We start from the raw sequence: 16,936 nt of genomic DNA, 5'->3' as shown, positions 1-16,936 counted from the left end.
GTGGATATGATTTACTTAGATTTTTAGTAAAACATTTTACAGTGTGTTGTGCTGATTTTGTGTGAAAAAATGGAGAGATAGAAATAAATGATAATATGGTTAGGCAATTTGAAATTTACTGAATGGCTAGACCTAAACAGTAGTCCTTAATGGATTGATGTTAGGTTAGAAAGAGGTCTTCAGGGAAATGCTCAGAAGATCTGTGCAGGGAAATGCTAAGAAGATCTGTGCTTGGCTTGTGCTGTTTTAACGTTTTTGTCAATGACTTGCATACTTATAGATGTTCTGCTTATCAAATTTTCAGATGTATACTTGATGACAGAGTCAGGATTCAAAAAGATATTAAAAAGCTAAAACATTGGACCAAATAGAATAAAATGAAATTTCATAAGGATAAATATAAAAGCATATATTTATGAGTTGATTTTTCAAAGCTAAATACAAGGTGAGAAAGGCATGGCTTTGTCTGAAAGGTTGTTTGAAAATGATCTGAAAATTTTAGTGGACTATGAATTCAATATGAGTCAAAAGTGTGTTGCCAAGAAAATGAATTCAGTCTTATGCTACGTTGAGAGAAATATAGCATTTAGGAATAGGGAAAATATAGTCTCAGTGAACTTTGTCCTGGTCAGACCACATCTGGTGTAATGTTTTAAAACCTGAGCTCCACATTTTACGAAGTACTTTGATAAGCTAGAGATGGTGGCAACCAGGATGATGTCCACTCCATATGAGAATTGACTGACACCTGTCCAAGATGGCTGCCCAAGTAGAGGCAGGTAGATTAGCTCTCCCATACTAAATCTAGCAAAAGTCTAAGAATTGCTCCCAGATTGGATAATGATCAAGAAATCCAGTAGGAAATCATAGTAAATTTCTTCTTCTACTATAAACCACACAAAAAGTCAGCCAGCTCCCTAGGAATAAGAAAAGAGGCCACCAGCCAAGCCAAGCCAGGAACAGGCACACAAACTAGCAGTGTGACCAGAGACCAGCCACAGGCATATGTAGCCAGAAGGGCTCTGTGTTCAGATGCAGCAAGAACAGAAGACTCCCTTGAAAAAGCTCCAGGATGTTCAGAAGGGTTTAGGGTAGGGACCTTGGAAACCACCTGGAGTAGAAATGAGCAGGGCAGGTGTGATAGTGCTCCAGCTGAGACACCTCAGGACTCCAAGATCCCCCGTGTTCTGAAACTCAAAGATTGGGGGCAGAGGGAATAGCAAGGGGGAGAAGGAGCCCAATGCCTGCATCTGAGCCTGGCCTTCACAGAAAGTCACATTTAAGGAGCTAAGGAAAAACAGATAAATAAACTGAAGAAGTTCTTGACTGGTATAAAAAAAATTTATTGTAGATCTAGCAATGCCCAAAAAATTAACCTAGAAGGAGAAAGTAATGCCATAGCAACTGTAAAAAAGACTCAAAAAAGTTGAATTTCCTGTAAGAATTATATGAGTACTTAGAAAAAAAATGAAGAGATTTTAAAAAATGAAATAAAAGCTCTGGAGGGAAGAATTGTTAGATGAATAAATAGCTTAGAACAGGAAATGCTGAATATTATCCAAGTAAATGGACCCCTTGAAAATTAGAATACACCAAAGAGAAATCAGTGTCTCCATGACAATAATTAGTGGTAGCTATGTTGCACAGTAGATAAGAGCCCTGGGTCTAGAGTTTGAATTTGGCCTCAGAATCAACTAGCTGAGTGACCTTGAGCAAGTTACTTTGCTTCTGTTTCAGTTTCTTCAATTGTAAAAAGGGGAAAATAATAGCACCTACCTTTCAGTGTTGCTCACAGTGTTGTCATGAAGATCAAATGAGATATTATTTATAAATATTTGTAAATCACTTAATACAGTGCCTGGCACATAATAAGCACTTAATAAATGCTTATTCTTTCCTCTTTCTGCCCCCTGCCCTTTCATGTTGCAGCAAGAAACATTAGTACAAAATCAAATTATTGGAAAAATAGAAGAAAATATAAGATATCTGTTTATAAAAAAAAAACAATTGATATGGAAAACAGGTCAAAGAGATAATTTTGAAATCACCTGACTGCTTGAAAACCATTATTTTAAAAAAGCCTAGAGGGAGAGGGAGAAGATTTAGAACTCAAAATTTTATAAAAGTGAATGTTGAAAACTAAAAAAAAAAAAAGCCTAGACATTATTTCAGTAGATTATAAACAAATCTATAAATAATAATTATTATAGCTCACATTTCTATACTGCTTACTGTGTGCCAGGCACTATGCTAAGCACTTTAAAATTATTATCTCATTTGATCTTCACAACAGCCCTGGGAAAGGTAGGTGCTACTTCAACCCCATTTTACAGTTAAGGAAATTGAGATAGGCAGAGGCAAGGTGACTGCCCACAGTCACACTCTAATAAGTGTTTGAGAACAGATTTAGGCACTCTATCCACTGTGCTACCAGCTGCCTCATTTGATCTATTAGAACCAGAAAGTAAAGTGAAAATAGAAAAAAAAAACCTACCTATCACCTCCCAAAAGGAACTCTAAAAAGGAAAAGTCCCAGAAACATCTTGACCAAAATTTGGATCTTCTACATCAAAGGAAAAATACTGCAAGCAGGCAGAAAGAAGGAGTTCGTGAGTAAGCAGAGTCAGGATCACAGAAGATCTAGCAAAGTCCAGGGGGTTTCCAAGGTCCCTACCCAAATGTGAGGAGAATCTGGAATCTAATATTCCAATAGGCAAAATATATAGGTTGACAACCAAGAGTAATTTACCTTGAAAAACTGAGTATAATCCTGCAGGGGAGAAAAAATGAACCTTAAATGAACTGGAGATCTTTCAAGCATTTCTGATGAAAAGAGCAGAGCTGAATAGAAACTTTTAGGAGTCAAGAGAAACCTAGAAAGGTAAATTTATTTGAACATTTGGGGGAGGATATGTAAAATGATGAAGTACTAACAATTCTCATGGAGGAGGAAGGAGAAACAGACTTTAATGATTTGTAAAGATATTCTGAGTGTTAAGTAAGAAAGAGGATTTGGGGTAGATGGATTATGGTCTCAGGATTTTAAGAGGTGAAAGGAGGGGGAACCTACTAGTATATAAAGGAGAAAGAATGGGGTGGAACTTGCTATTTCTTACTGTTGGGGTATATGAGAAGAAGAGTATAATATGTATATTAAATATGTGGGAGAACCATGGATCAGGTGAACCTCTTATCTGAACTGGACAAGGGGTTGAAACACACACACACACACACACACACACACGTACGTGAGTGCGCGTGCACTTGAGGAAAGAACAATTGAAAATACCTATAATTTATATTTTGCATTTTGTGTTGCCCTTAATCTTGATTTGTGTAATTAAAATTTGTATAAACAAGTTGTTAAAAAACATAAAATTTAATTGTCTCACACTTTAGCAAAAGGCTTCCACTTACGTAGTTGACTGGCAGAGTAGCAATTCTAATGTTCCTTTAAGCTCATTAAAACAGATTTATACTTGTATGTTTAAAAATAATAGGCACAAGAAGAAATAGCTAGACTGAGACGAGAAATGATGAAAAATTGCAAGTCTCCTAAATCAACATCAACAGCACATGCAATCTTACGACGGGTAGAAACAGAAAGAGATGTGGCCTTCACTGACTTACGAAGAATGACCACGGAACGAGATAGTCTGAGGGAGAGGTTAAAGGTTAGAAAGACATTTTACTTACACTAATGTCAATGCAGCACAGATGCAACAAAACTGAAGGCACTCTGTTTTTGTATTTGAAACAGATTTCCCAAGAGACTGCATTTAATGAGAAGGCTCACCTGGAACAAAGAGTAGAGGAGTTGGAGTCTACAGTACACAGTGTAAAATAAATTTGATTTTATCTATAACTAATTTTTAAAATTAAATAATGGCTTGTTTAATCTTTATGTGTCCAAAAAAGTAGCAATTTTTATATCAGGGATAAAGGACATTCTAAGATAAAAGTATTATTTATCCTTTGTGTTTCTACCAAGTTAAGGTGAAAAGTGTAGATCTCAGCATCCATTATCCTCAGTAATGTATTTCTACTGATTTTAATGATTTGCATTTTTCAATTTTTGTTATTGAGTGTTACTACTTCTCTCTACTTTTCTATAGAAGAGAAAAATGCTTTGTCTTCTTTTACAATAAATTAGGCAAGCAATTTGGGAAATTTGAGAAAGCACTAAATTTAACTTATTGATGAAGATTCAGATTTATTAGATTTTCTGTATATGAATACTAGTCACTTATATGCTGAGAATGCATAAAAGAAATTAACAGGAATTTGACTTAACTTACAACAAGTTTACTTAATCATGTTTGCGTTCTTATTAGTTGTATCCTTTTATGACCGCAAAAGAGGAAAAAAAAACCGTGAAAGCTCTGTAGATTGCATATTTCTTTTATATGTGAGGGATTTTTGCTGGGAAAGTTTTAGGCTACTGGCCAGAAAAACCATGAAATTAATGTTGTGACCATGTTAAATTGTGGATTGAAAATGTGGTCTGACTCAAACCACAAAAAAAGTCTTTATTGCTGAGCTGTACAGTAGGTATGAGGACATACTAGTTCCTCTACTTGTTTGGCTTAAAGACTGACTGAGAGAATGGACCACCAAAAGTGTTCAATCCCAGTTTGGTTTATTCATCATATAGACCAGGCCTAAAACTGCATTTTGGAAAGGAGATGTGTGCCCTGTTTGAAAGAAGGAGGGAGACAGGTTCCAGTGACTACCAGCCTTGTTGTTTTACTTGTGTAGCTTGATGACGAACGTCTAGAACAAATGGCGAATATGACTTTGATGAAAGAAACCATAACCACTGTGGAAAAGGAGATGAAAGCACTAGCGCGAAAGGCGATGGATACAGAGAGTGAACTTGGCAGACAAAAAGCAGAGAACAATTCTTTGAGGTAAAAAAAATTATTTTTAGTAAAACTATTACTTTAACTTTAGTTCTAAGACTATTACTGTTTTAGAAATAGAAAAAATAACAACTCACATTACATATGATATTTTGTGGTTTATAAAATATTTCCTTCTTAGTGCTTTTCTTCTCTCTTTGGGTTTCCTTCCCACCTCACTCCACACTGCATTGTATATTCTAATGGGGGAGATAACAAGTACATATAAAAATACATACAGCACAAATAGAAAGTTTATATATCTATATCTCTATACATATAAAAACATATATAGCATAAATATAAAGCTTATATCTATATCTATCTACACCTATATCTATATAATACAAATTAATCACAAGACAGTTTGGAAGGGAGGGCTCTAGTGGCTGAATTCATCAGGAAAGGCGTCATGTAGAAGATAGTGCTTGAGTTGCACCTTAAAGGAAGAAAGTGATTCTAAAAGGCAGAAGTAAGCTGCAAATGCATTCCTGGCACATGAAGGTGGCCAATACAAAGGCCTGGAGATGGCAGACGAACAGTTGTGTACAAGAAAATGAGGTTACTGAGAGGGCCAATTTGATTTTATCACAGTGTGCATGAAGTGGAGTAACATTTAGTGAGGCTTGAAAGGTAGGTTAGGGCTTTAAAAGCTAAATAGAGGTATTAAAGTTTTATCGAAGAGGCAATAGGAAGCTTCTTGAGTTGGATGAGTAGAGAAGTCACATGGGCATATTTACATTTAAGGAAAATCACTTTGTCATTAATTATGTTATAGTTATCACTTATTCATCAGTTGTAAAATTATATTATTAATAAGTCATTTATTTAGCACTACCCTAGGAAAAGAACACAAAATAGGAAGAGGATGAGACATGGGTAGAAGATATGGTTGAAGGTACAGTGTGAGAATGCTGGGGGCTTTGAGGTGGGTTGAGTAGCAGTGTGTTAAGATAGACTGGAGCAGGAAAAGGAAGAGACAATATAGAGAGACCGATTAGATGAACCAGCAAAGGAGCCATAAGATAGGTAGCAGGTGAACCAGGAAAGAATAATGTCATGAAAACACAGAAATGAGAGTAAGAAACCAGGAGGAGAGAGTGGTTAGTAGCATCAAATGCATCAGATAGTTTAAGAAGAATTAGAATTGAGAAAAGACCAAAAAAAAAAAAAAAAAAGGCAGCAGGATAAGTCAAGAAGGTCCAGAGTTGAGAAAAGACAAAATTGAAAAAACTGATAATTACAGTCAGTAAGGGATATATGAACTCAAAAGACTGAGATGTCAATGGAGATTGAATAATGTAATTCTAAATAATGAGTGGGTAGAAGAACAATGCATAGACAGTTTTGAAACTTTCAAAAAGACAGTGACTTATGTTATGACTACATGCCATAAACCAGTAGTTCTCAAACTTGCAAAAGAGTAGAAATCCTGAAAATCAAATATATACAATTAAAAACTGGAGGACTATTTAAATAATTTTTTAAGCCCAAGGATATTTTGAGGGGAAAAGAATAAAATAGGTAAATGATTAGGTAATTTGATCTCTCCAAAAAGAGAGAAAGGAAAACCAAATTACCAAAATAAAAAAATGAGAATGGAAAATTAACAAATGTAGAAGGATAGAGACTGGTCAGGTATGGGGATTTTTTAGAATTTTTTTAAAATTTTGAAATTTAGTAAAGTAAAATGAGCATTTTAATATATTGTAGAACAGCAAAAGTAGTACATGAAACTGCAAATCTCTATTATATATGTAGCTTGCTTTTCTTTTTAAATATATCATGAGTCCAACATATGACTTTAAAAGCTGTCTTTCTTGTTTGTGATTCTTTCTGGCCTTCCTTCTCTTCTGTGCATTTAAAAAATGCTTTAATCTCTTTCCCCTTCCCCTCTTAAATATATAAAAAATATGCATAATAAAGCAAAACAGATTTCCCACTTTGGCCATGTCCAAAAATGTGTCTCATTCTGTCCATCACCTGTCAGGAGACGTGTAGCTTGCTTCCTCATCATGGACCTATGATTTCATTTGTATGAAAAACTTCCAGGTAAGGAAACTCCTTCAACCAGTTCAAGTCATCCCTTTTTCTTCAGCTTATTGCCTTAGGAAATTTCCTGTGGTGCTGAGAGGTGAAGCGTCTTGTCAAGGATCACCTGGCCAGTGAGATTCAAAAATGGGACTTGTACCCAGACATTTTGGCTGCAAGGCTGGCTCCCAGGCCACTCTATCATACTTCCTCTCCTTGATAAAAGACAGTTTTTATGTTAGAACCACTGAAAAGCACAGGAATAAGAAGATTTCAGTCATATGATCAAAACTCCCTCTCTGAAACCAAGAGCTAGCATTATTTGCAAGTAATCTAGTGAGATCTGAGGTAAAGCAAGTATGTCTATTACCTCCACTAATTTTTGGTAAAAATGCTAGTTATCACAATGAGAAAATAAGCAAAATTGAGGAAGTACACATAGAAATATGAGGGGCAAAATTATTTCTATTTGCAGATGATATGATGGTTTATTTAGAAAATCCTATGCATTTTATAAAACATTTAATTGAAACAATAGTGTCAGTAAAGTAGCAGCATATGAATTAATCCCAAAGAAACCATCAGCATTTCTGTATTTCAGTCAACCACTCATTAAATGTTTACTATGTTTATGCTAGGCGCAGGGCTATGTACTGGGGATACACAGAAAGGCAAAGCATAAACTTTGTCCTCAAGGAGCTCATATTCAAGGGGTGAAACCACATGCAAATTAATTATGTACATCCAAGATGTGTGTGTGTGTGTATATATATATATACACATACACACGTATACATGGAAAGCTATAGCTATACAAACGTGTAGATATATGTGTGTACATACACACGCATACACACACATTTAGAAATATACACACAGTGTAAATGGAAGGTCATCTCATAAGGACGGCACTAGCTTTTAAGGTCGGGGTGGGGTGGGCAGAAGAGAAAAGACCCACCCCTACCCCCAGGAAAAGATGAGATTGGAGTTGAGACTTGAAAGAAAACAGGATCTGGGTGGAATAGGGAACAGGCATGTAAATATCACTAATAAAACCAAGGAGAAAAAGAGAAAAACATCATTTAAAATTGCCAAAATATTTAGGTGTTAACCTGCTAGGACATAATCAAGACATATAAATACAAGCGTAAATTTTTTTTACAGAAATAAAGAATTAAATAAATGGAAACTCATTTATATATGGTTGGGATGCATCAATGCAATTAAAATGTTGATATTATCTCTAAATTAGTTTAGGGCTATGTTAATGAGACTGCAGCAGTAATTTTATAATAAAATTTGTTTGGAGGAATAAAGATCAAGACCCTCAAGGAAATAACAGAAAAAAGAAGGAATGAAGGGGAAGCCAACACACTAAATTTTTTTTTTTCTGATTTGAACTTTTTTATCTAAGTCATATATATTTTTGGAGCTTATTGTGATATATGGTGTAAGATATTAGTCTTAACCTAATTTTTTCCAAACTGTTCTAGTTTTCCCAGGGTGGGGTGGGGTAGTTTTTGTTGAATGGAAGGAGATCACTTTTAGATGTAAGATTAAGGGAAGAATTCATTAAGAAGCAAGTAGTAGAGGAGAACATAAAAGACAAAATAGCCAATTTCATTTACGTAAGATTAAATAACTTAATATAAACTAAATAAGTAAAGCAAGAATAAGAAAAGAATTTAATTGGAGGGGAAAGAATCTTTGCAGGAAATCTCTTATAAAGGTCTGATGTGCAAGATATATTAGAAATTGACACAAATAACTAACACCAAGAGCCATTCCCTGCTAAGTAGTCAAAGGATATCAGTAGTTTTCAAAAGAGTAATTGCAAATTATTGACAAAAATATGAAAAAAAAACACTAAGAGAAATGCAAATTGAAACAACTCTCAAGCTTTCACATTTGCAAATCAGCAAAAAACTGGCAATTGTTGCAGAAGTTGTAGAAAGATAGGCATATGAATACAAGAGATGGGAAATTGATCCAACTTTTATTTTTTTTGCAAGCAGTTTGGATTAATAATAAAAATCACTAACCTGTGTCCTGTGAATCAGTGCTTCCACTATATCCCAAAGTAAAATCAGTTACAGAAAGAAAGGTACCATACATACTAAAATATCCATAGTAGTATTTTTGGAATAGGAAAAAATCTCCAAAAAGGCAAAAAACTAGAAACATAGTGGGTTCTTATCAATTGAGAAATGGCTGAACAAGTGGTATATGCATATCATAGAATATTATTGTGCTGTGAGAAACTATGAGTATTAGGCATTCAAAGAAATATGAAGTGAGATAGATTAGGATCAAGAGAAAATTATACACAATGACTTGAGAAATGTAAATGGAGACAACACTAAAAGGCCATTTAACTCAGATTAATTGCAGATAGCAATCTTGATTCTGGAAAACAGGCCTGAAAACAAATCTCTCTTTGAGGTAGAAAGAAGTAGAGGTCTATGGGGATTGGATGTTGTAACATATTATCAGATAATGTTTTGGTCAGTTGTTTTTTTTCCTTTGTTTCAATGGTGAGAGGAAGTGTATAGTAAGATTTTTTGAGATGTTTTAAAAGCATCATTAAAAAACAATTTCATTTTATTTTAATGGAATGGACTGCCTCAAAAGGTAGTGGGTTACACATTAGAGATCTTCAAATTATTGTCTGGATGGTCACTTGCTGGGAATGATGTAGATAAGATTCCTGGTCAGGTACAGATTGAACTAGATGCCTTCTGAGGTCCCATCCAACTTTAAGGTTCTTTGATGATATAGTCAAGGAATTTGGGCTAAAATGTTAATGGACTAATAACCTTCTCAGGTAACATTTGCATTTTTAACTCTGGCCATTTGTGCCAGTCTTAAGGAATAATTAATGCATATGGCATTCCCCCCCCCCCCAAAAAAAACCTTGACTTCAGTCTGGAAAAGTATCATTAAATCAGAGATCATTACATTTGGACAATATCTTTAAAACCACCCAATCAGATCCCTTTATTTTATAGATGAGGAAATAGTCCCAGACAGGTCAAATGAGTCCAGCGGTATCTTGAGATCCTGACAGTGCATAGCCTTGTTTGTTTGTTCATTTGTTTTTTATTTTAATTTTTTAAAAAATTTTTTGTTTTTTTTTATAACCTGGTTTTATATGACATGTTAGCTATACTCTTTTTTATATTTTCTTAAATTTTTGCTGTACAACCCCACATTAATTCAATAAATATACATCTTTGTTCTTAACCTTTTATAAACTTAAATACACTGCAAAAGTTAAAGGGGAAAGTTGCAATTTTTAAAAGTTTATAACAGCCAGAATTAAAGTTTTGTCAATATGCTTGCAGGCTTTTATATGAAAACACAGAAAAGGATCTTTCAGACACTCAGCGACACCTTGCTAAGAAGAAATATGAGCTACAACTTACCCAGGAAAAAATTATGTGTTTAGATGAAAAGATTGGTGAGTGCTCACTGTCCAATAATACTTTTATTTCTTTGACTTTATGGTGGTAGAAAAATAAACGAAATTGTATGATATTAGATTCTTTTTTAGAAAACAGAAAATCAGATATCTAGAGTTCACTACGAATCTTAGCCTGACCATCCTAAATTTCACATTTTATAGCTTTAAACTATACAAATTATTTTTAAAAATCTACACATTTTGACATATTAGTAGAATTCATAACTCTAGTTTTTTCAAGTATTCAAGGAGCCAAGATTAAGTATATCTTTTATTCAGATTTAATTTAGAAAGATACAAGGGGAAATCCTTAAAAAAATCAATTGTTTATGAATCAAAGCAATATAAATAAAATTACTCTTCCTATACAGTAAAAGAGGTACTTTTGGAATCATAAATGTATATAAATCACTGAAAGGTTTTTTGTCTATACATTTCTCATTGAATAATCCCAGACTGATGAAATCTTAGGGGAAATGTCTCCTACAATTTTAAAACTATTGAACAAATTTTAATTTATATACATTAATTAGCACAATTCTGCTGCATCTAAATATTAGCAAAAGATACTTAGTGGATATGTATAAATTCTGATTGGAGTGCACACACACTTGACCTGAAAAAGACATTTCAATTTATAGCTCTCTCATTTATCTTACCAGAAAAAAAAAATCATGTCTCATGTCTTTGGTAGCACATTGACTGTTTACTAATTAGAGTCATAGCATGAAAGAATTGGAAGGAACTTAAGAAATTATCTACTACAACGCTTCTCTTTTTAAGGTGAGAGAACTGAGACCCACAGAGTCTCTGTGACTTTTCCAAGCTTACATAGTTCGTGTAAAAGGTAACATCTTGACTCTGGCCAGAAGATACCACATATCTGACTGAAGAATTTAGTAAATTATCTGAATGTTTGAAAATTGCAATTTTTCTCTATATGTCAGTCATCATGAAGAGAGAGACATTGAAATGATAGAATATTGTTTGCTTTTTCATCTTGCAGACATTATTACCACCAAACAAGCTATTTTTAAAATATTACTTTACTCTTTGTTCCACCTGTCCCCTTCCCCAAGTCTTCCTTTTGGAATTTGAATGTTAAAAGGCTGGGTTAGGAAAGAGTAGGTACAGTTAGACAGTACACAAAGAAGGAGATTGGCTTACCTTGTTTAGAAATCCGGTAATTTTTGCTACCATCATACTTGTTGCATACCATTATACATATTTTCATACTTAGTGACTCCCTTGAAACTTACGTATGTAGATTTAGTGACTAATGTGATAAGCTTGGAGTCAGTTAAATGATCTTCGTCAAGCATCTATTTCTGCTTCTAAAGCAATATTTGATGTCTGCCTCAGTTGGGGTGTTCTCAATATTGGTGACATAGATCAGTCTTTGTGAGTCAAGAAATTTGTTTTATTGGTTTAAAATGTAGATTTAATGTGAATCAACACAAATGTATTTTTCCCCAGAACACAGGTAAATTTTACTTTGTAAGAGAGGATTTTAATATGTATAGCAGAAATGTATGGTTTTTTTTAAACTGTATATAAACACATCTGTCCTATAGCAATATTTCTTATTTACCTGCTTCCTTCTCAAGGCTTTGGGAAGAGTTTAGTGCTCCACCATCCAGCCCTTCTTGTTCCACATCTATCCATATTTCCTCTGGGATCTTTGAACCTGAGATTGCTCTGAAAAGTAGGACTAACTTGAATTTAATTCAGTAAACATTTCTTAAGTGCCTACTATGTGCCAGGCATTGTGCTAAGTGCAAATAAGAAAAAGAGACAGTCCTTGCCATCAAGAAGTTCGCAGTCTAATGGGAGAGACAACAAACAAAAGGAAGCTGAAAGAGGGGGATGGTGCTAGTTGCTACCTGGTATGGGGGCATGTTGTGCCCTGGAGTGGAAGCCAAGCCGAGCTGCTAGTGGAGAGTGGAGCTGCCAGGAAAGCTATGAACCCTCTAAAAAGAAAGCCTTTGGGAGTAGTTTAATGATGTTGAGTATCAAAACCCAAGTCTATTTTCGTGGTGATAAGATCTCAGGTGATCAGTGCACCTCAGGGCGAGGGCATGAAGAGATTGTTGAAACCAAGGGAGCTGCTGGTGGAGAGTGGAGAATGTAAGGGCAGGAAACTTGTGCTAGTCCTGCAGCCTGTGTGTGGACCCACCAAGTAACGGGCGTTCAGAGAGTGGGGAAGGACACCACTTTTTCTGTTCTCTTCAATCTCATTTGATTCCATTTGAAAGCAGGATCCCAGGTATTAGAATTAACAAAGGACATAGCTGTGAAATGGTATGTACATGTAGCTCTTATTTGAAGGTCATGATCCTCTCCTGAAGTGATGGTTGGTTGGTTGTTGTCCTTCATTCTCGAAGAGGACCAAAATGACATCACTGTGCTAGAGTAAGTTACAGTGTGTCAAGCTGTGGCTGATCAGACCAGTACGATCTTGGAATGTTTTACAACAGGTCGGGCACAAATAGTCCATTTGAACACTTGGGGTGGATTCTCTAAATTTGTGCATCTTGCATTTTTTTTTTTTGAGCTGCATCAATTCTGCTTTGCTCGTAGAACACAGCACCTTATAATGATAGACCAATGACATTAGCCATCAGAATGTGTTATATAGATACAAAGCTGCTACTTGTAGAGCACCTTTGAAGGTAATAGTGAATTTGAATGTGGTGTTACCCCTATTTTCCCTAGCACTAGGTGGCTTCTATAATATTTAGCCATAGTACCAGGGGTTTCTCAGACCATCCGTGGTCTTGGACCCTCTCTGAGATCTGGTACAGAAGGATTTATTTGAAAAGCTAAAAAGAAACAAAAAAATTAGAACTCTCTAAGGGCAAACAGATCTTCTGGGATCTCCGTCATTCCAACTCTTTTATCTCCACTTATTTTTAATCTCTCCCCTACCTATCTGACTGCTCCTTCTCTGGCCTCCTTTCTTGGATCTTCTTCCAGATCATGCCCTCTAACTGTAGATGTCCCTCAGGGTTCTGTCTTGGGCCCTACTGCTTCACTGGGTGATTTCATCAACTCCCATGGATTTTATTATCATCTCTATGCTGATAATTCTCAAATCTATCTTCCCTGCTTCCATCTGTCTGCTGACCTCGAATCTTTTATCTTCAAGCTGCCTTTCAGACATCTCAAATTGGATGTCCAGTAGCCATCTTAAATTCAATATGTCTAAAACAGAACTCATTATCTTTCCTCCTAGATTAACTACCCCAGCCCACCCCAGCCCAATACACACACACCTTCTCTATAACTATAAAACATGTCTGTCCTCCCTGTCTCTCAGACTACAATCCAGAAGTCATCTTGAATTCCTCATTATCTCTTACACTGTCCCCCTCTCCCCCATATCCATATGCTGAGGCCTTTTGATTTCACCTTTATAACTCTCTAATACATCCCTTCCCTCCTTTGACACTGTCACCACTCTGGTGTAGGCCCTCATCACCTCACACCTGACTTATTGCAATAGCCTGCTGGTGGGTCTGCCTGTCTCAAATCTTTCCCCACTCCAATTTATTCTCCATTCAGTCACTAAAGTGACTCCCATGCCCATCCCAGGTCTGACCTGCATACTCAATAAACTATGGTGACTCCCTGTTGTCTCCAAGATTAAATACAAAATGCTCTGTTTGGCATTCAAAACCCTTCATAGCTTAACCCCTTCCTACCTTTCCAGTCTTCTTAATACCTCACTCCCTGACAAATACTCTGATCCAATGACACTAACTTCCTGATTGTTCCTATGAACAAGACACTCCATCTCTTGGCCCCAGGTATTTTTTCTGACTGTCCCCAAGAACTGCAACGCTTTGCTCCCTCTGCTTCTCTCACTGCCATCTCTGGGTTTATTGAAGTCCCAGCTAAAATCCCACCTTCTACAGGAAGCCTTCTCTAACCCCTCTTAATTCCAGTGCCTTCCGTCTGTTAATTATATAGCTTGCTTTGTATATATTCGTTTGCAATTTTTCACCCCCATTAGATTATAAGTTCCTTGCCTCTTTTTGTATCCCCAGTACTTAGCACGGTGCCTGGCACACAGTAGTAGGTGCTTAATAAATTTTTATTGATTGAATTAGAATTGGACTTTATGGAACACTTAAACAACACATTGGAACTTCTGGAAAGTTGATACTTGAATCATTTGTTGCATAGGTAGACTTTTTTTCTGCTGTGTTTTTGCTTTAACTAGGTTTGGTTGCTACTTAGGGAAAATATCTGAAAATACATGGACATTTATGCCCTAATGATAATCTCTATGTAAATCAACAAGGTGTTTAATTGTAGTCACTTTAATACTTTAAAAAATCAACAATTTCATCTATGTGGATGCTTCTTCCAATAACATAAGTAGGTGGTTTCATGAGTTTTTACAGAAAAAAAAGTTTAGCTTATTGCAGTCTTCAGATGATAAGCCTCTTGGTAATTAACAGAGCTGTCACTTGGACTTTGGTCCATTAGTCGATCTTCATAAGTCTTGTCACCTTGTTAGAAGCTACTATAATTTGTTCCCTCCACTAACAGTCTTAAAGAACCCATGGTCACTTGAACATAGTGATAAACCATCAGAGTAGAACTTAAGTGAAGATTAAATATAGTTTTCAACTTTGTACACAGATTCTATTTCAGATTGTTGACTATGTTTCTAAGTTTATGAACTATTTAAAATTCATGACTATTTATGCTATTATTAGAGGTAAAAACTAATTGTTATTTGGACAACTTTTATTAATCTGCTTAATATTTTTAGTAGCTTCAAATAAAAGAGAACTCATTGCAAAGAGTATTAGAGCCTGCTTGAAAATTTTAATTCAATTAAAAACTACACCTTTGTGGTTTCATGTCTAGATAATTTTACAAGGCAAAGTATTGCCCAGCGAGAAGAAATCAACCTTCTTGGTGCAACACTCAGTGATATAGCTAAAGAAAAGGAATGCCTGCAAGCATGCTTGGATAAAAAATCTGAGAATATTGCTTCCCTTGGAGAGAGCTTGGCAATGAAAGTACGTTCTGAGATCTATCAAGTGTTTAATAATTTATCTAAGTATGTTAGTTGAAGAAAATTTTTTTAAATTTAATCTTAATTTCATAAGTTTTATAAGCATTTAAATTTCTGATTTTGCAATATCTAGAGTGATTTTAGGAAGTATGCAAATAAACTAGTGATTTAAATTTCATTTTTTTGTCATCATTAAGTTGTGATTAACATTCTACAGACTTTAAATAGCTTTGAAAAATATAATCAACATTAAGTAACGTGACTGATTGTTAAGCAAACATTGAACCTTATTCATCAAAATGAGTGTTGTCCCTTTCAGAGTAGTTACCTTGGAGTTGGTGAATAAGGTAGGTGATGACACTTGGTAATACTGTTTTGTATTAAAAATGAAGTGTAACTATGAATTAATGTGTTGAGGTTTTTTCCCTGTGGCTTATAACCTGGCTTTAAAGGTATAGTTGGAAAAGTGTTTTAGCAGTGATTACATTATAGTAGAACACAAATGATCTCTTAAGGTATGAATACCTTGAAATCCAACACTGATTGGGATGTATAACTTTTATTATGCCTGTTTTAAAAAAGTCTAACCACTTTATAGGCATAGCCCAAATTCAAATCAATAAATGTTTATTATTGCTTTGTGCCAGCCACTATGCCAGGAGCCCAGTGCTATCGACAGAGATGCAATAGCTGACTCCTGGAGTCTCTGAGAACTCTGGCTGTGGGGCTACTAGCTACTTGTCCAAGGTTCATTCTGACTCTGTGAGGTAACACGTTGTATAAATCAGTGTTCAAGTCCCCATCTGTTACAACATTTTTTTACTAAGCCATGTAAGAGAAACCAAACCATTAGCAAGAAAATTTAATTGAGATATAAAATTGAGAAGCACCATAAACAATAATGTAGAGAATAATAATTACATCAATTAGTGGAGTTATTTCCTGCCTCACCCTATCCCCATCTAGTCCTCGATCATAATGGGTCTTAACAGGGAAGCCCCTCAGAGTACTTTTCCAATCAAACTGGCCCTCTCACTGTATTCCTCACCCAGCACTTCTGTTCTCAAATCTCTGTGTTTGTACTTGCTGTCCTCCATGCCTGAAATGCACTCCCTCCCCACCTCGGACTCTTAGAATCCCTGGTTTCCTTCAGGACAGCTGAAGTACTACCTCTTAAAAGACTCCCTTCTTAATTCCACACCCCATTCACTTCTGGGCCCCCTAACACACATACATACACACACATACATATATGTATACATATACACACACACATATGTTTCAAAAGAATGTTTCACTTTTGTCTTTATCCCAGCATCTAGCCCCAGCAGAGTCCCTGGTACATAGAGGTGCTTAACAAGTGCATATTGATTGATGGTATTCCATTTGGTGCATATATGTTCAGTCTTGATAGTAATTCATTGTCTATGGTACCTTTTATAATTAGGTCTATTTTTGTTTTTGTTTTGTCTGACATGATTGTCATCCTTTCCTTTTTTATTTAAGAAG

The 16,936-nt window shown here is 35.4% G+C and overlaps 1 protein-coding gene across 15 annotated transcripts in view; it reads left to right on the top strand.

The window, feature by feature from the left end:
• Positions 1-16,936, top strand: part of TSGA10 (testis specific 10) — a 99,162-nt gene that overhangs the window by 27,678 nt on the left and 54,548 nt on the right. For all 15 annotated transcript variants that reach the window (XR_003568620.1, XR_003568619.1, XR_003568618.1 and 12 more), the window contains 5 exons: positions 3,501-3,674; positions 3,761-3,838; positions 4,759-4,910; positions 10,277-10,392; positions 15,277-15,431. Coding sequence is in view for 12 of the 15 variants with exons in the window: in XM_027856666.1 (XP_027712467.1) it covers positions 3,501-3,674; positions 3,761-3,838; positions 4,759-4,910; positions 10,277-10,392; positions 15,277-15,431 (675 nt within the window). In the remaining 3 variants the exon portion in view is untranslated. The remainder of the gene's footprint in view (positions 1-3,500; positions 3,675-3,760; positions 3,839-4,758; positions 4,911-10,276; positions 10,393-15,276; positions 15,432-16,936) is intronic.

Source organism: Vombatus ursinus, unplaced genomic scaffold (assembly GCF_900497805.2).
Source record: "Vombatus ursinus unplaced genomic scaffold, bare-nosed wombat genome assembly UNPS02011591.1, whole genome shotgun sequence".
NCBI lineage: Eukaryota > Metazoa > Chordata > Mammalia > Diprotodontia > Vombatidae > Vombatus > Vombatus ursinus.
The sequence above is the reverse complement of the archived record's forward strand: the minus strand, read 5'-3'. Positions and strand labels throughout refer to the sequence as shown.